Here is a 14,710-nt window from a genome sequence, read left to right on the forward strand (position 1 = left end):
TTTTGTCGGCGGTCTAGTTTTCATACAGGTTGTTGGCATGTTGCCGACATGATTCTTTTCATACAGGCCGCCGGGTTGTGTCGCCGGACTTTGTCGGCGGCCCGGCGGGCTGAGTGTGTATTGCGCTTAAGAAATCATCTCCCAAATAAGTTCATGGTATTCTCTGTAAGGCTTAACGTCTATTTAACTTAACGATACGAACACGAACGATAAGAATTTCTCATTTTTAACTTAAGTAATGAAAATCAATTGCCTTAACCCGATGAACTGGCTGTGATGCACTTATTATGAAGCAATTTTATTGTTATTTTTTTATGTAAAAATTTTCCTTATAGTGAAATAAAATTGACCAATGCCTCTAGTCAGGTCAAAATGTGTAAAATTTAGGGAATGTTTTTACTTAATAAAGGATTTTTTATTGATATAGTGTTTTCTTAACTAAATATTTACGAATTTTTGAATACAAAATAACTTATTATTTATTAAGTATGATTTAAAATTAAATCGATGGTATAGGTATGTTATCTAGGTAAAGCTGGCGGCTTTAACACATTTACACTTTGTGCTTGTGTAGTGTCTGTGAATAAGCGCGAGATGTGATGTCAAACTGAAATACAATCACAAATACATCATGAAAAGACTGTCCGTCTCTCTCGCGCTCGGTCAAGCTTATGAGTATAAAAGAGACAGTTATTGTTTTTCTTTGGCTACCGTTTATGTTGTTTACTGTATTATATTATTATTATTTTATACATGTTGATCTTTTTTCAAACATTACCAGGGCAATCTCGTGAAATGGTGTACAATGTTTTTAATTATTTTAAGCATCTTAATACAAACAGTTTAATGAAAAAATGTTATATTTAATTTGACATCAGATGCGACTGGGGTTTCTAGGAGGAGTATTGAAAGAATAGTTAGTGTAGTAAAAGTGAAGTGTGTTGAGCTAGATGGAGCTTATGTCGAAAAATGAAAAATTATTTACACAAACTACTCTTATACATTCTTGGTCGGGCTTAGAACTTTTGGAACCACCCTCGTATGCACATAATATTTATACGTATTTGACACATTTTTATTTATTTACAACCCACCCAACCTTACTAAAACCAGAGTAGACTAAAATGTATAGCTTGGCAAAAAAGTAATATTTTTAAATATACTGTATAGTGAAATTGCATTAGTGTGAGTACTGTGAACGCGCCAGCTTTCGATAACTGACCTATAAGTGTAAGCAGCGTTAGAAGAATTGTATTTACTATTTTAAAAATAGAAAAACCCATTTTAGCATCATAAATACGGTTAAAACTATTATGTATAAGTAAATGAATACAAAATAGTATTATTAATATTCCTTTAATAAACATTTTCACACAATAATTATATTAATCGACAGGTGTAATGAAAAGAGCGGCTGCGTGCAAAATGGCGTTCTGCGGCGTGAAGTTAGGCGCGAGTGGTGCGCTCACTTCGCACACAAGCGCGTCCCTCGTCGCACTTGCGTACATTGCTAGGGTCACGCGACTGGTGCGGGACGCGCGACTCTGGAATTAAAAATATTTTATTCTTTAATTTACTTTTGCTAGAAAAACTTAAATGTAGCTAGTTTCAGAAGAGCTTTGTAAAATTTACATGAAAGCTCAGTATAACGCCGTAAGAAATTTTTTTTTAATTAAGATTTTTTAAATATGTAAAAGAAACATGATGAGTAGAAGAAGAAGTAGTATGTAAGAGAAACATTTTTTTATCGGAACGAAACGCTGCAAGAGTCAAAATATTATGGATAAATTAAGAACATTAGTTTAATTTATAACAAAAAAACAATACGTGGCACAATAATCACCTGTAATTCATTATCTCCTGGTACATATGTAAGTGACAGAGGTGGAGCAGGTAAGCAAGGCGGCGCGTGCGCATCAACCGGACACAAGCCAGACACGTCCCAACGACACCCGCTTAAGGACAGGCCGGTCACTTTCACGCTGTTTGAGCGCTCTTCATATTCTTGAAATACATTGTGTATTAAATTAATTTGTTATGTAAATTTCAATTACCTATATAAATAAAAATAAAAGATTAAAACCGAATATTTCGTTATTTTGCTATGAATGATAATACATTGAAAATAATTACTATTTGTCTTAGGGATGGTGGGGTACAATAAATTGGAAACCAGACGGGACTTACAGTTGGCCTATTACGTACTGAAAGTCTTGAGAGGTGTGCAACCCAAGTATACTCCAAGAACTGGGTCTCTTCGTACCTATGGGATATGTGCGACGGCGAAGGCCTAGGTTATTTGCGATACCAAGGGCAAGAACCAGTCTGTTGCACAGATCCCCCTTATCAAAGACGTTGCGCCTACTGAATGCTGTCAGCAGAGCAGAGTGAATTCACAGTAGCGATGTTGTGTATATTATGTGTTTAATATTATATATGTACATACTTTATTATATTTGATGTTTCACAACATTATCGTATTGGCATAGTCTGTAAAGATAATGTATGTATTTCTATAATAAATAAATAAAAAATAATAATAAATAAATAATTATGGATAAAATGCTGCTAAAACGTAAATAAGCATAATTTACGCTTGACATACAGCTGTCAAAATGGATTAGTTTATAATCTGTAATTTTCAAGTTATTTGTAATTGTACCACTGACACTATAAAATCTATAAAGAGAAGCATTTTAAATAAGCCAAAATGTCATATATATAAACCGCAATAATTATGATAGCATTACAATGATAAAAAAGAAAAGACAATAAACTAGATTAAGAAATACAAGTATTATCAAATTTTCAATTTAAATAAAACATTTTTTTATAAAACAGGGGCAAACGGGCAGGCGGCTCACGTGATGTTAAATGATACCGCCGCCCATGGATACTCTCAATGCCAGAGGGCTCGCGATTGCATTGCCAGCCTTTAATTAATTGATACGTTCTTTTCTTGAAGGACCCTAAGTACATTTTCACCCAAAATTCTAGAAAAACGTAATTATTTAGATACAACTATTTTCCTAAATTAAAGACATCCAAATTAAGATTAATACCTTTTTGGTCCCACTGCACATCCAACCTTAAAGAGTGCGGTGCGCATCCGAGCTTCGCCGCGGCATTCGCTTGTATCGCTCGCAAGGCACGGGCCGGGAATAGGAGGGAACGGAGGTCTAAATCTGCTCAAATCATTATTTATAACAAATTACCTCTTTTTGTATGTAGGTCAATAATAATTATAAAAGAATCAAAGTAATCAATATAAGAATTAAATGAAGCTTTAAACATGAATTTACAGCAGTATTGGCCATTCCAGCGTGCGACTCTCATCTTTGAGGTCGAAGGTTCGATCCCCGGCTGTGCACCAATGGACTTTCTATGTGCGTATTTAATATTCGCTCGAACGGTGAAGGAAAAGATCGTGAGGAAACCGGCTTACCTTAGACCCAAAAAGTCAGCACATGTCAGGCACAGGAGGCTGATCACCTATTTGCCTATTTAATTGACAAATGATCATAAAACAGATACAGAAATCTGAGGCCCAGACCTAAAAAGGTTGTAACAGATTTTTTATATTTTTAAACATGAATTTATAAATACTAACGTTTAGGCATAAAGTTGTCTGCGATTTTCTCAATGAGCCGATTGGCGGAAGCTCGTGCTCGGAAACAGAACTCCCGGATGTACTCGTCCGGCTTATCCGGCCCGGACCATAACATTTGCCATTCTTCTGGTACCTATGGATATAACATTAAGCAAAATATACACGATATTTTCTGGATCCTTTAGACTAGATATTTAATACGTAAAAAATCACATTTTAATTCTTCCCAACATTGATTTCCATCAGTATACAAGGTGTTTCATAGGTAATCACATTAAAATGATAACGCACAAGAGCTGCACGATATACAAAATTTCAATTAAATCTGTTAAGCCGTTTGTTCACAATAATGTTATTTTGTTTTTTACAAAAAAGCTTCAGATATATCATCACTCAGTGAAGATGCATTTTGCCGCCCTTCTGACTCACCAGATACGCCTCTAAATTACAATAAAAAATACGTACGATATGCAAGTGCGCGTCGGTATGCAGTCGATGCGCATACGCAGCCAGCGTATGATGGATGGCTCTCGCACTTCGCTTCGCGTCACTCGATTCACCTGCGCACACGCACGTCCACCAGTCACTGCCGCGCTGCGGACATTTTTATTTCCGTTTAAAACAGCCTGGGGAACTTTAAACAAACAGAGCGAGGGCAAACGGGCAGGAAGCTCAACTGATGTCAAGTGATACCGCCGCCCATTGACACTCAATGCCAGAGGGCTCGCGAGTGCGTTGGCAGCCTTTTAAGAGTTGGTGAGCTCTTTTATTGAAGGACCCTAAAGCGAATTGGTTCAGAAAGACATCTGTGGGCAGCTGGCCTCATATAGTGGTGATGCGCGGCAAAAACTGTTTTAAAAAAGTGCTCAGTTGTGGAAAGACGGATGATGAATGAAAAATCATTCATCATCAGACTACGAAATTCCACCCGTATCACCTCGACATCCAAAGACGCAAACAAATACTCTACCATTTCAACAGAGAAGTCCGGTTTAAGAAGAGGATTCCCGGCCATAAGTTTCTTCCACAACGCCAGAAGTGATTTTATTGGTGCTGTGCTTGTGTTTTTCTTTGAAACAGTGGAATTCATTTCTGAAAAATTTAGAAGGAAATCAAACAATTGAACATTACAAAACATATTTATTATTAAGAGTTACAGAAATCTTCCTACCTCGGAGACCTGAGACAATATTCTCCGCAGCCTTCCTCTCCCACGCAAGACGACAGTTCTTAGCCAAACCCAGAAGTTCAGGAGAATCCAGTTCCGGCAAGTTCTCAAGCGCCGATATGTAATCCTGAACAGTGATTCTTATAAGACTCATTTGAAGAATATATTTCAATATTTTTAATAGCGGTTAAAACTTAAATAATAAAAAAAATTAAATAGTAAAGTTAAGTTAGAGACGTATTCAGCAAGCTGAAACGTGGCTTGACCATTTCAAGAGATGGTCCGTTTTCAGGCGTTTTCAGGACTATACCCCTTTTGATGAGGGAATATTCTAGAGTAAACTTTCCAGGTGTGAGACAAGGACGGATATTGTGCGATAAGAATAGAACACCAACTTGTCAGCATCACTCCTGCCCAGAAAGTTCTCGAATATTGTTTGCGATTATTCCCAGGGATATTAAGTGGGCCGAAACGCGACCAAAAAATTTCTTTCGCGTGCGATTTCAAGAGATTAAACATCGGAGAGATAAAGTTATGTCGGGCGAAATCGAAGTAATTATTGACAGTATTTTGTGCATTCATGTGATTCACCGCGTAATTTGTGTCTTTTCTGTATTCCTAGATAAAAATCCTTGCTGATTATTTTAAAATAAACCCTTGAAGAGATTTACCGCGTTTTCTATCCGATCTCCTAGCTCGTAACAATGTCATTTTGAAGTAATTAACTACAATAAGAAAATAAACAACAAGAACAAACCTTTAACCTCTATCAGCAACTGAAAATGTACGTATGTTTAACAACATGGAACGTACCTGCAAACTGTCTGCGTAGGGCAAAGGCGCATTCAGCCCGGGCAACGTATACGTATTGGCTTGAGAAGAGTCTCCCAAACTCGAAGCCACCAGAGCTCGAAGCACACGTCGGTCGGGTGCCGTCGGGACGCGAGCTGCGTACACGGCCTCGCACAGCGAGCGAGACGTGTTCGTACTTTGGGATACGCACGCACGCACAAGGGACACTTCGCCCCAACCCCACTCGTAGTATTGGCTCCAACCTTAATTATTAAGGTTATATAGGATGGATATAAAATGCAAACTTAAACTTAAGAGCTGCGAAGTGAAGACGCGGTATCTAGTATCAACAGTTCGAAGCTGAAATATGGTCTCTCACATATAATCGAATTAAATATACTATTCTTAGTATTACTCATGTCTCCTGCAAAAAGAGCACATTTCCATATCTCATAAAGTACTGTACTGATTTCGATGAAACTTGGATTGTTCCCTAAGCTGGATAATACCTTAAATATTAATAAATGTACGTTTACCTAACGGCACGTACGCCCTCCGTTCCAATACCAAAGCATGCAATATCGAAAGGTTGACCAAACGTCTTGTAATTGTCGCGTTTTGAGAACTACTCCAAGTACTCAACACGCTGCATACATTGTGTTTCACGCCCTCTGCTGTCTAAAATTTAAAAAATAACAATTAAATCTATTTTTGTTAAAAAAAATTGAGACTAAAATTGATAAGTTTAGTAGTTCATGTAGGCTTAGTTCATAGAGATTTTATTTATTTATTGACACTTAGTTGCATAAAAATTTAACATCATTAAATGTAAAGGAGAGCAACTGGCGGCCTTATCGCTTTCGAGCGATCTCTTCCAGGCAACCACTGTGAGAAAATAAAAAAAATGTATTAAATTAGATAAGGTAGGCAAGAAGTGCAAAAATACATATTACATCTAGTTATTAAGAAAAAAAAGGAACAACAAACAAACTAAACTAATAAATGATACATGAACAATAAAAAGTAAAAAATTAAAAGTGCACATGAATCATAATAATTTAATTTGAGATCAGTCTCACGTCTCACGATATTGTTATAAATTAACATACAAAAAAGCCCATTTATACACACCTCAAGTAATACATTGACACAGGAACCGGATATCGCAGCCGGAACTTCGCGATCTTCAGCGACAATCCACACGCGGACGTCACTATTGAAGTCTTCGACCTGAATCAAATTGATCAACATAGTTAATCAGTTCATGGGGATATTTTCTGATCTATGAAGACAATTATAATCAATATTTAAAACGATTTATCACATTGAAAATAATTAGTTTTAGAAATTTTAAATATTTAAGTTAACACAAAGATAATATTGTAAAGATTGTGTCAAGTATTTGTAATGCTTTTGCGTCTGTAAATATTTAAATTACATTTATTTAACGTATTTATATAATAATGTAATATACTTGTGGTTATATTCAATATTGAGTGGCAAATTAAGTTTGAATAGTCTTTAATTTATCACTTCATTTATTTTTTAAACAACAGATGGCGCTGTGCATGTGAAAAACAAACTATAGTCTGTAGAAGTCTTCTCTTACTCTCTCTCTATGTTTAATAATAAAGAAGTCATTCCGTACGTTAGGTTATTTACGTTCATACCGGTCGATTTTTCAGGTCATCTAGGAATTCCCTAAGAGCCTTGGAGAAGGGCGAAGCTCCCACGTTGATGGCGAGCCAGCCTCCTTCGCGAATGCTTTCGAAAGCTCCTTCCCACGCTTGACGCCCCTCGTCTATTCCCATCTAAAATTCATATTTTTCTATACACCAGATGTATAAACCAATCTTACTTTATGGTATATACATGAAAATAACAGATAAAACAAGTATGGGTGACATTAAAAGATGCCTCAGTCTCAACGGCTACTAAATTATGTGGAGTCGCTAAGAGGAAAAGGATGGAGAGTGGTGGAAGGAATGCATGTATGAATACGAAGCAAAAAATACAGTAAGAGAGAAGAAGAAAGCGTGGTTATCCTGGCTGTCGAGGTCTAGGAAAAAACTAAATAAAGCGTCGTATATGGTAGTGGAGGAATTTAAATTTTGACGTTATTAATTTGTTCTCCTTCATTAATTGATTAAAAGCGTCTACACGCAGCCCTCAAATCAGTGGTGATATCGGGACAATGGTGGTGGGGATGAAAGATGAAATGAGCTCGTAGTTCGAATCGGCAGTAGCATACTCTAATTAGGGTACAATTTATCTACGTCTAGGGTGGTCCCCCCCCCACTTCCCCGATTATTATTTAATTACTATTCCCTCTAATTTTAGTGCCGTGTGCTTAAGTCCAATCCCGATTTATGCAATTGAATAATGTAATATGTATCTATTAAAAACCTCAGCAAGTGGTATTGTAAAATCTACAAAATCAAAGAGTTTTTTTGCGTTTAAATGGTGACCTGTATAAAGCGGCGTGGATAAGCGTGTGCCTGCAACTGATCAGCCGCGTGAGTCCCCAGAAGCAAGACACAGCGCTGCGGTGATGACCAACGGTGGGCTTTGCGGATCTCATCACCACCGCTCATCACTCCAGCTCCTGTAACATTTATATAATTACTCGTTACCATATAAATTTAGCAAATTTATGAAAAACTTTGAAACTAAACAGGCGCAGTTTAAAGAGTAGCATTGAATAGTATTCGTGTAGTAAACTATACTATTGTAATAGCCAAACTTTATACATAAAGAAAATATGAAAGGCCTCTGCAGAATCGGAATCCAATTATAGATAGAAATTATATCTGGATAGTTTGACTATCTCAGAATCCAAAGATTGGGAGATTTTTAAAGAACAAATATTACTATTGTAGTTTGTGCTATGCCAATATGTTAATTTGATATATGACGATTGAGTTACGATAGTCTCACCTAACATTTGATCCACTAACAGGATCACAGCCCGGTACAAGCTATTGGGCCTCAGAGCGGACACAGCCACAACCGTCTCAAATATTGTCAACCCCAATTTGTTCATCAGTCTAAAGTCTCCGGACTTCATAAAATCCAACCATAACGTGTTATTTAACGATAGCTTGTTAAAAAGCTCTTCGTCTTCCAACTGGAAATGTAAATATATATTAACCAGTGGACCCGACAGACGTTGTCCTGCATGATATTTCAAGCGATTAGTAAAGCAAAGTATGAAAGTACCGACTGCAGCGCCATCTGGCGGGCTGATTTGTGAATCTAAACCATTCCCAGATCCCCTTGAACACACACAAAAAATTTCATCAAAATCGGTCCAGTCGTTTGAGAGAAGTTCAGTGACATACACACTCACAGAAGAATTATATATATAAAGATGTACAGTCATAACCGTTTAAAGGTCCCGGCTGAATTCTATTATTTTTAATTATATTATTATTAGGAAAATTATAATTATATGTACGTAATGTCTTTTTATTATAATTTTCATGTGAAATAAATAGTGTAGTTTTATTTTATACATGAATAGTAATAATTTCGGTTATTATTGTATGTATAACAACTATAATTATAGAACACACAATAACATAATGTTTTCCCCTTAATAGAGACTGTAAGTTGTATTTGTGGCCACTTTCTTATGTCAAATATTATTTTTAGTAAAGTAGTTTAGACATAAATTACTTATTAGTAAAGTAGGCTAGATGGTAATGCATGGAACAACTCTCAGTGAAGAAATAAAATTATGATTAATTATTAATTAATAAATAAATAGGCAAACCAGCCTACGGGACGCCCATAAAGTGCCGTCATCGCAGACCATAGACTTACATTTTAATGGGTGCGTTATCGGCTTTTGACATGGGAGTATGCTTTCTTTTTATGTTCCATACGTTTTATAAGAATCAAAAAGAAAATCCGTTTCATTCAAATCATAAAGCATCTTGTCTGAATCGTCGAAGTTTAATTTAAAGATTCATCAAATTTTGTTTAGTATTTGTTGAGATATAGCTATTCAAAGTCAGTTTTATTGTCCCATTTATAATTTGAAATTATTATCTTTATTATTTGAGGTGCCCTGTACATTTACCTTTATGCTTGCAACTCTTTTAAGACAATCATCGGGAATCCAGTTGTAAACATTCTTAATTGCAGCAATTTCTCGATCGTCAATCAGTTCAAAGCTTCCGATAAACAAATGCCAGAGCTGAAACAAAATATTACTATAAAAACCTCATTGTTCGTGTAATTATAAGCCGCTCCTACGAAATTATTTCCAAGCAGCTTAATCCCAATATACTGTGTAGAATTGTGGAGTCTTCTACTAGGATTAACAAATTCATTCAATTAAATTTCAATTTCAATTAAAAATACGATATTCCACCCGTATCACCTCCGTTTTTTGAAGCAGTTTGGAAGTTAGCTGTCCACTTAAGTATTTCCTAAGCAATTTGACTAAGCGAAGGGACGGCGACGGCAAGAAAAGAGCGGACCAATTCTAAAAAGGCCGGCAACGGACTCGCGAGCCCTCCAATTAACATTCTGAATGCCAGAATCGTATCAATTAACCTCAGATGAGCCTGCCCGTTTGACCCCTGATCAATAAAAAAAACTTATTTATAAACACCGCAAGGACGCAGCAATTGGGACTCAATTATCGTGGTGATTAACGACAGCTTTGAGATAATCCCACTAATCCGGCTCCGTCTGTTACCTAGGTCTCTTGATGAAGACATCCCGTACTTATTTATATATTCACAATTAGAGTTGGGGTACAACTGTACGATACTGTAGGCCTTAGGATCTAATACATACACCACACCACAACCACAACAGATACTCCTGACACTTATCTCATATAAATTTAAATCCACAATTAATGAACTTCAACTAATAATTTATTAACCAACCTTTTCTGGTATTACTTCTTCGAACACTTGCTTCAGCAAATGCAATACCACACTATATTTGTCCTTTTTGTGCAAACTGAGAAGCACGCGCTCTACTGTTCTTCTCATTAGGTATTTTACGACCTCGTTGGAGCTGATGTTCTTTCCATCCTGAAAAGAGTTTAGGTTACATTACTGTATACGTTTTGGCTGACTGAAAGATGTTCAAGATAGAGAGAGATGAAGCTGTTTGAAGGATTCTTAAGGAGAAGAAAAATATAGCTGTTTTTGTATTAAATTAGTGTCTATCTTTTGTGAATAGTATTGTTTCATGGAATAACTGACGCTTAATTATTATTATAAGTTTTGGCCTTTATTTATGGCTGGAATTCATCACCTCACGAATAACAAGATATCTTCTTGAATCAAAACTTACAAATAAATTTAGGTTTTTCTAGAAGCAAAATTAGATTCAAACAGTCGTCTCAGAGTCGAGACTATAAGTACCATATGTCAAAAACTTATTGGATTTTGACCATTATTGTCATAGTCGATTCTCAATATAGAAAAATATGTGTATATCTCGGGACGCCCGACAGAAGGGAAACAAACTAATCTAAGTGGAACTATTTAATATTGAAATTGTTTAACTTGAGAAAACTTTAGATTATACTAATATTCTCTGAGTCTTTACTCTCTTTAGAGGGGTAAGTTCCGTCCGAAATATGGCAAGCACTGCGGGTTAGAGTGAGAGAGGAATTCCCGCCTAGCGCTGACGTATGCGTGACAGAAAGGGATGCTAGACAGACTGGCGCCGTAACGCGTTACGTAACGGTCTACCCTCCGATAAAATAAAAATATTTCTTTGAATTTCCAAAATAATGAACGTACCGGGCATCTTCGAATAGCGTCAACGTAAGCCTCCAACATCGTGTCAATGGGCACTGACACCAAAGGCTTTTTCGCCGCCAACTCCTTGACAGCGAGAACCAAATGCGCCGCTTTCAGTGCACTTTCTTCGAACACTTTGCACGAAGCTTTGAACTCTTCTTCAATACTTTGAGCTGAGCTTAGGGATTCCGATATAGTTATACTCGTGTCTCGGGTCTTGCTTAATGAGGCTTTCAAGTTTGCGTCGTGTAATATGTCGCTGTTGCTCGAGAGGTCTTTGAGAAGGTTTTCCTAAAATATATTGAATTGACTATGTAATAATAATTAGAATAAATAATTTATTTGCAAAGAAAGTGGTACATTCAGATTAATTTATTATAAAAAATCCGCACAATCAGCCATATTAAAATGGGCATGCAAATGCCATATTAATTAACATTATGTCATAATAATAAGAACAGTTAAATTATTTATAATTGTTGCCAAACTTATGATCAAAAACTCTGCCATGTAAAGGCACCTTTCCCTTGAAAGCAATACACGGCAGTGATCTACATCTATAACTGCTGAGAAGGCGATTTAATAGTTTGATAGCCATGGCGTAATAATTTTTTAAATACTTCGTGGGGCAACTAGCAAGCACCGACAGCCGTGTTGGACCCCTCAGTACAGGCAAGTTTCTTTAAATGTTTTGAATAATTTTGGATACGTTTTTACAATCATAACTGCTTCTAAGATATTAACTAGATATTGTCAAAATACTAATTTCAATAACAGCCATAGTAGCCCTAATAAATATGCGAAATATGAAAAAGAAATCCTAGCTTCTCTTTCCTCTCTTTTACATTCTCATTGTATTTACTGCGTGATAAAAAGAGACAGATGAGTACGTTCGTTGACAACATATTAGACATATCGATTCACCTGCAACTCATGAAGTTGGTTTTGCAGCAAAGCCTTCTTTAACTTAATTTCCTTGATCTTCTCGTTCATTTCGGGATTTTGCTTTTGCATCGTGTAATGTATTAATTGATCTACAAAAAAGATTTAATTCATTTATTTTAAGTACTAAGGGTAAATTTGTATTTTTCTATGGCAAGTAGGTGATCGGTCACTAGTTTATTTTGAAAAAAATAAAAATGTATGCGTGTACTAGGTGTACACACGTAAAAAGTGAAACTTCTTTATGACCTTATTTTTAGAAAAATGATCTACTATATGCAACTTTACAGAAATTGGTTAAATAAAGTTAAATTAGATAAAGTTTAACAAAAGGCTTTTATTATCATAGACATGAATACAAATACAATTATTTCATTTTAACTTATTACTGTACTACTATGTAGTACTAAGATTATTACAGAATTTCATTAATTGTAATAGAATTATTAGTATTACTATCATTGTTACCGTTATTATATATTTTTGTTACTAATGGCTTCGAATCTCTTCGGATCAACCGTGGTAGGGACAAAAAAAAGATGGCGCGTAACCGAAAAATGTGACAAATGTGTGTAAATTTTTTTCCAACCCCGATAAAGAAGTTTCACTTCAAAAATATAATTATTTTATATTTTGAGATATAAAGAACTAACCGAACAACGCATGCAGCCTCGCAGTGAAATACAAAGGGCTAAGAACGGCGAGCACGTACGCGGGCAGAGAGCGTACGAGCGACGGATCGCGCGTCACGAGCAGCACGTTTCCTTTCGCGCCCCACCACGAGGCGTGTACGCACTCCACGTCGTGTATCACCAGGGTACGATTAAGTCTGTAAATAATAAAACCTTCATATTTTTTCAGACAAAATTTGTTGTCTGTCATCTGTCAAATCTAAAACTAGTGGAAAAAATTGTTTTAAGTGCGACGTCTGTTTTTAATACTTTTAATGAATTCCAGAACCTAGAATCGTTAATTTATTATCTTAAATAGCATTATGACATAATTAAGTACCTCTTTTAAAAGTCTTCAACATAAACACCTCTTAATAATATTCTGCTCAATCGTGTTTTTGTAATTCATGTATGTTCTAATTCTTTTGTATTGCATTGTAATTCATGAGATAAGCTTTAATTTAATTTTATTAATTTATTTGATTTTATTTTAGATTAAGTTTGGTTTTACAGTGTCACTGTAAAAATAGATTTTGTTGATTTGTTGTGCACTTCTTGCACATTACCCTTAGTATTTTTTTTCCCTTACTAAGGTTGCCTGGAGAGATTGCTTGTTAGCGATAAGACCGCGTTGCATCCCTAATAATTTATGTTTTTTTTTTCTTTTAATGTAATTAAGTTTAAATAAAAAAAGGATTATCTAGTACATTGACCAATGACCATGTACCATATTGGAATACTTAAAGCGAAATTACCTTATAGCATATTGCACAGCAGTCTGCAGCTTATCACTATTCTGCGAGACGAACTCAAAGGATGCTCCGTTGAGGGTCTTTTTGAGCCAGTTCATGGCTTCTCCGTCAGGGTCTATTATTAGTGGAGTTAGCCCACATTTACGTGAATCCAATATCTAAAAATACGAATGTCGACTGTTTAGAGACTATAGAAACATGAAAAATTTCGGTAAAAATTTACTTTTTATGTTTTAAAAAAATCTAAGAATTTTGTATTATGTCTTCATATAGAAAAATAATTGACATAACATTTATTACTAACGAAACACACACAGAAACACACAAAATAATACCCTTACCTGATCAACGAGTACGGCATTCTTCAGCGCAGACTGGTCCAAAGGCAATCCGTCAGCTTCCCATTTCACCTGCTTCTCAGGACTCGACAGGAAACTGACCACGGAGAAGCTTTTGCTTTCGTATCCCAGTAATTGGCACCATTTTTGTATTTGAACTCTGAAAGGTGTGTAAAAAAAATCTTATTTTAAAGCAATTTAGTGCCAATTTGCCAATTTTTTTCACTAAAACGATTTATTTTTCTTAATATTGTTGTTATCTATATTAAAAAAATTAATGACATTAGGTATTTGCGGTTTACAAAATAATTTTCATTAAAAAAAGAAAATATATCCATTATGGAGCAAAATTAGGCTTTAAAAACAGTTTTATAAAATTCATAACGGTTAAATGTACGACTAAAATAACAATTATATTTCATAAACTTAAATGAAGATAATTACTCTGCTTGTGTCTCCGTGAGGTCAGGTAAAAATACCACGTATGCGGCCGCCAACAGCGATCTCTGATTCAGTTCCGATATCTCCCGAGATATATTTTGTAACTGTAATCAAATATGCAAAGTTATGATTAAGATTTTAGGTCGGGTTGTTCAATCGAAGATGCCTCCACATCCCACATCGTGGTAGAAACTTCTCTTTTGGCCTCGGCTAAGAGTAGAA

At 35.7% G+C, this 14,710-nt stretch overlaps 1 protein-coding gene across 1 annotated transcript in view; it reads right to left on the minus strand.

The window, feature by feature from the left end:
* Window positions 1–1,358: 1,358 nt before the first annotated feature.
* The window catches only part of LOC125061360 (cytoplasmic dynein 2 heavy chain 1), an 82,154-nt gene continuing 68,802 nt past the window's right edge, over window positions 1,359–14,710 (minus strand). The window contains exons 59-79 of the mRNA XM_047666759.1: window positions 14,492–14,592; window positions 14,051–14,207; window positions 13,713–13,867; window positions 12,940–13,115; window positions 12,269–12,378; window positions 11,345–11,635; window positions 10,475–10,624; window positions 9,655–9,771; window positions 8,508–8,697; window positions 8,039–8,175; window positions 7,241–7,381; window positions 6,702–6,800; window positions 6,107–6,248; window positions 5,592–5,833; window positions 4,782–4,905; window positions 4,581–4,702; window positions 4,076–4,204; window positions 3,611–3,743; window positions 3,063–3,185; window positions 1,844–2,004; window positions 1,359–1,544 (exon numbers count right to left, since the gene is read on the minus strand). Coding sequence (XP_047522715.1) covers window positions 1,386–1,544; window positions 1,844–2,004; window positions 3,063–3,185; window positions 3,611–3,743; window positions 4,076–4,204; window positions 4,581–4,702; window positions 4,782–4,905; window positions 5,592–5,833; window positions 6,107–6,248; window positions 6,702–6,800; window positions 7,241–7,381; window positions 8,039–8,175; window positions 8,508–8,697; window positions 9,655–9,771; window positions 10,475–10,624; window positions 11,345–11,635; window positions 12,269–12,378; window positions 12,940–13,115; window positions 13,713–13,867; window positions 14,051–14,207; window positions 14,492–14,592 — 3,159 coding nt within the window. The 3' untranslated portion in view covers window positions 1,359–1,385. The remainder of the gene's footprint in view (window positions 1,545–1,843; window positions 2,005–3,062; window positions 3,186–3,610; window positions 3,744–4,075; window positions 4,205–4,580; window positions 4,703–4,781; window positions 4,906–5,591; window positions 5,834–6,106; window positions 6,249–6,701; window positions 6,801–7,240; window positions 7,382–8,038; window positions 8,176–8,507; window positions 8,698–9,654; window positions 9,772–10,474; window positions 10,625–11,344; window positions 11,636–12,268; window positions 12,379–12,939; window positions 13,116–13,712; window positions 13,868–14,050; window positions 14,208–14,491; window positions 14,593–14,710) is intronic.

The sequence above is a fragment of the Pieris napi genome, chromosome 23 (assembly GCF_905475465.1).
Source record: "Pieris napi chromosome 23, ilPieNapi1.2, whole genome shotgun sequence".
Taxonomy (NCBI): Eukaryota; Metazoa; Arthropoda; class Insecta; order Lepidoptera; family Pieridae; genus Pieris; species Pieris napi.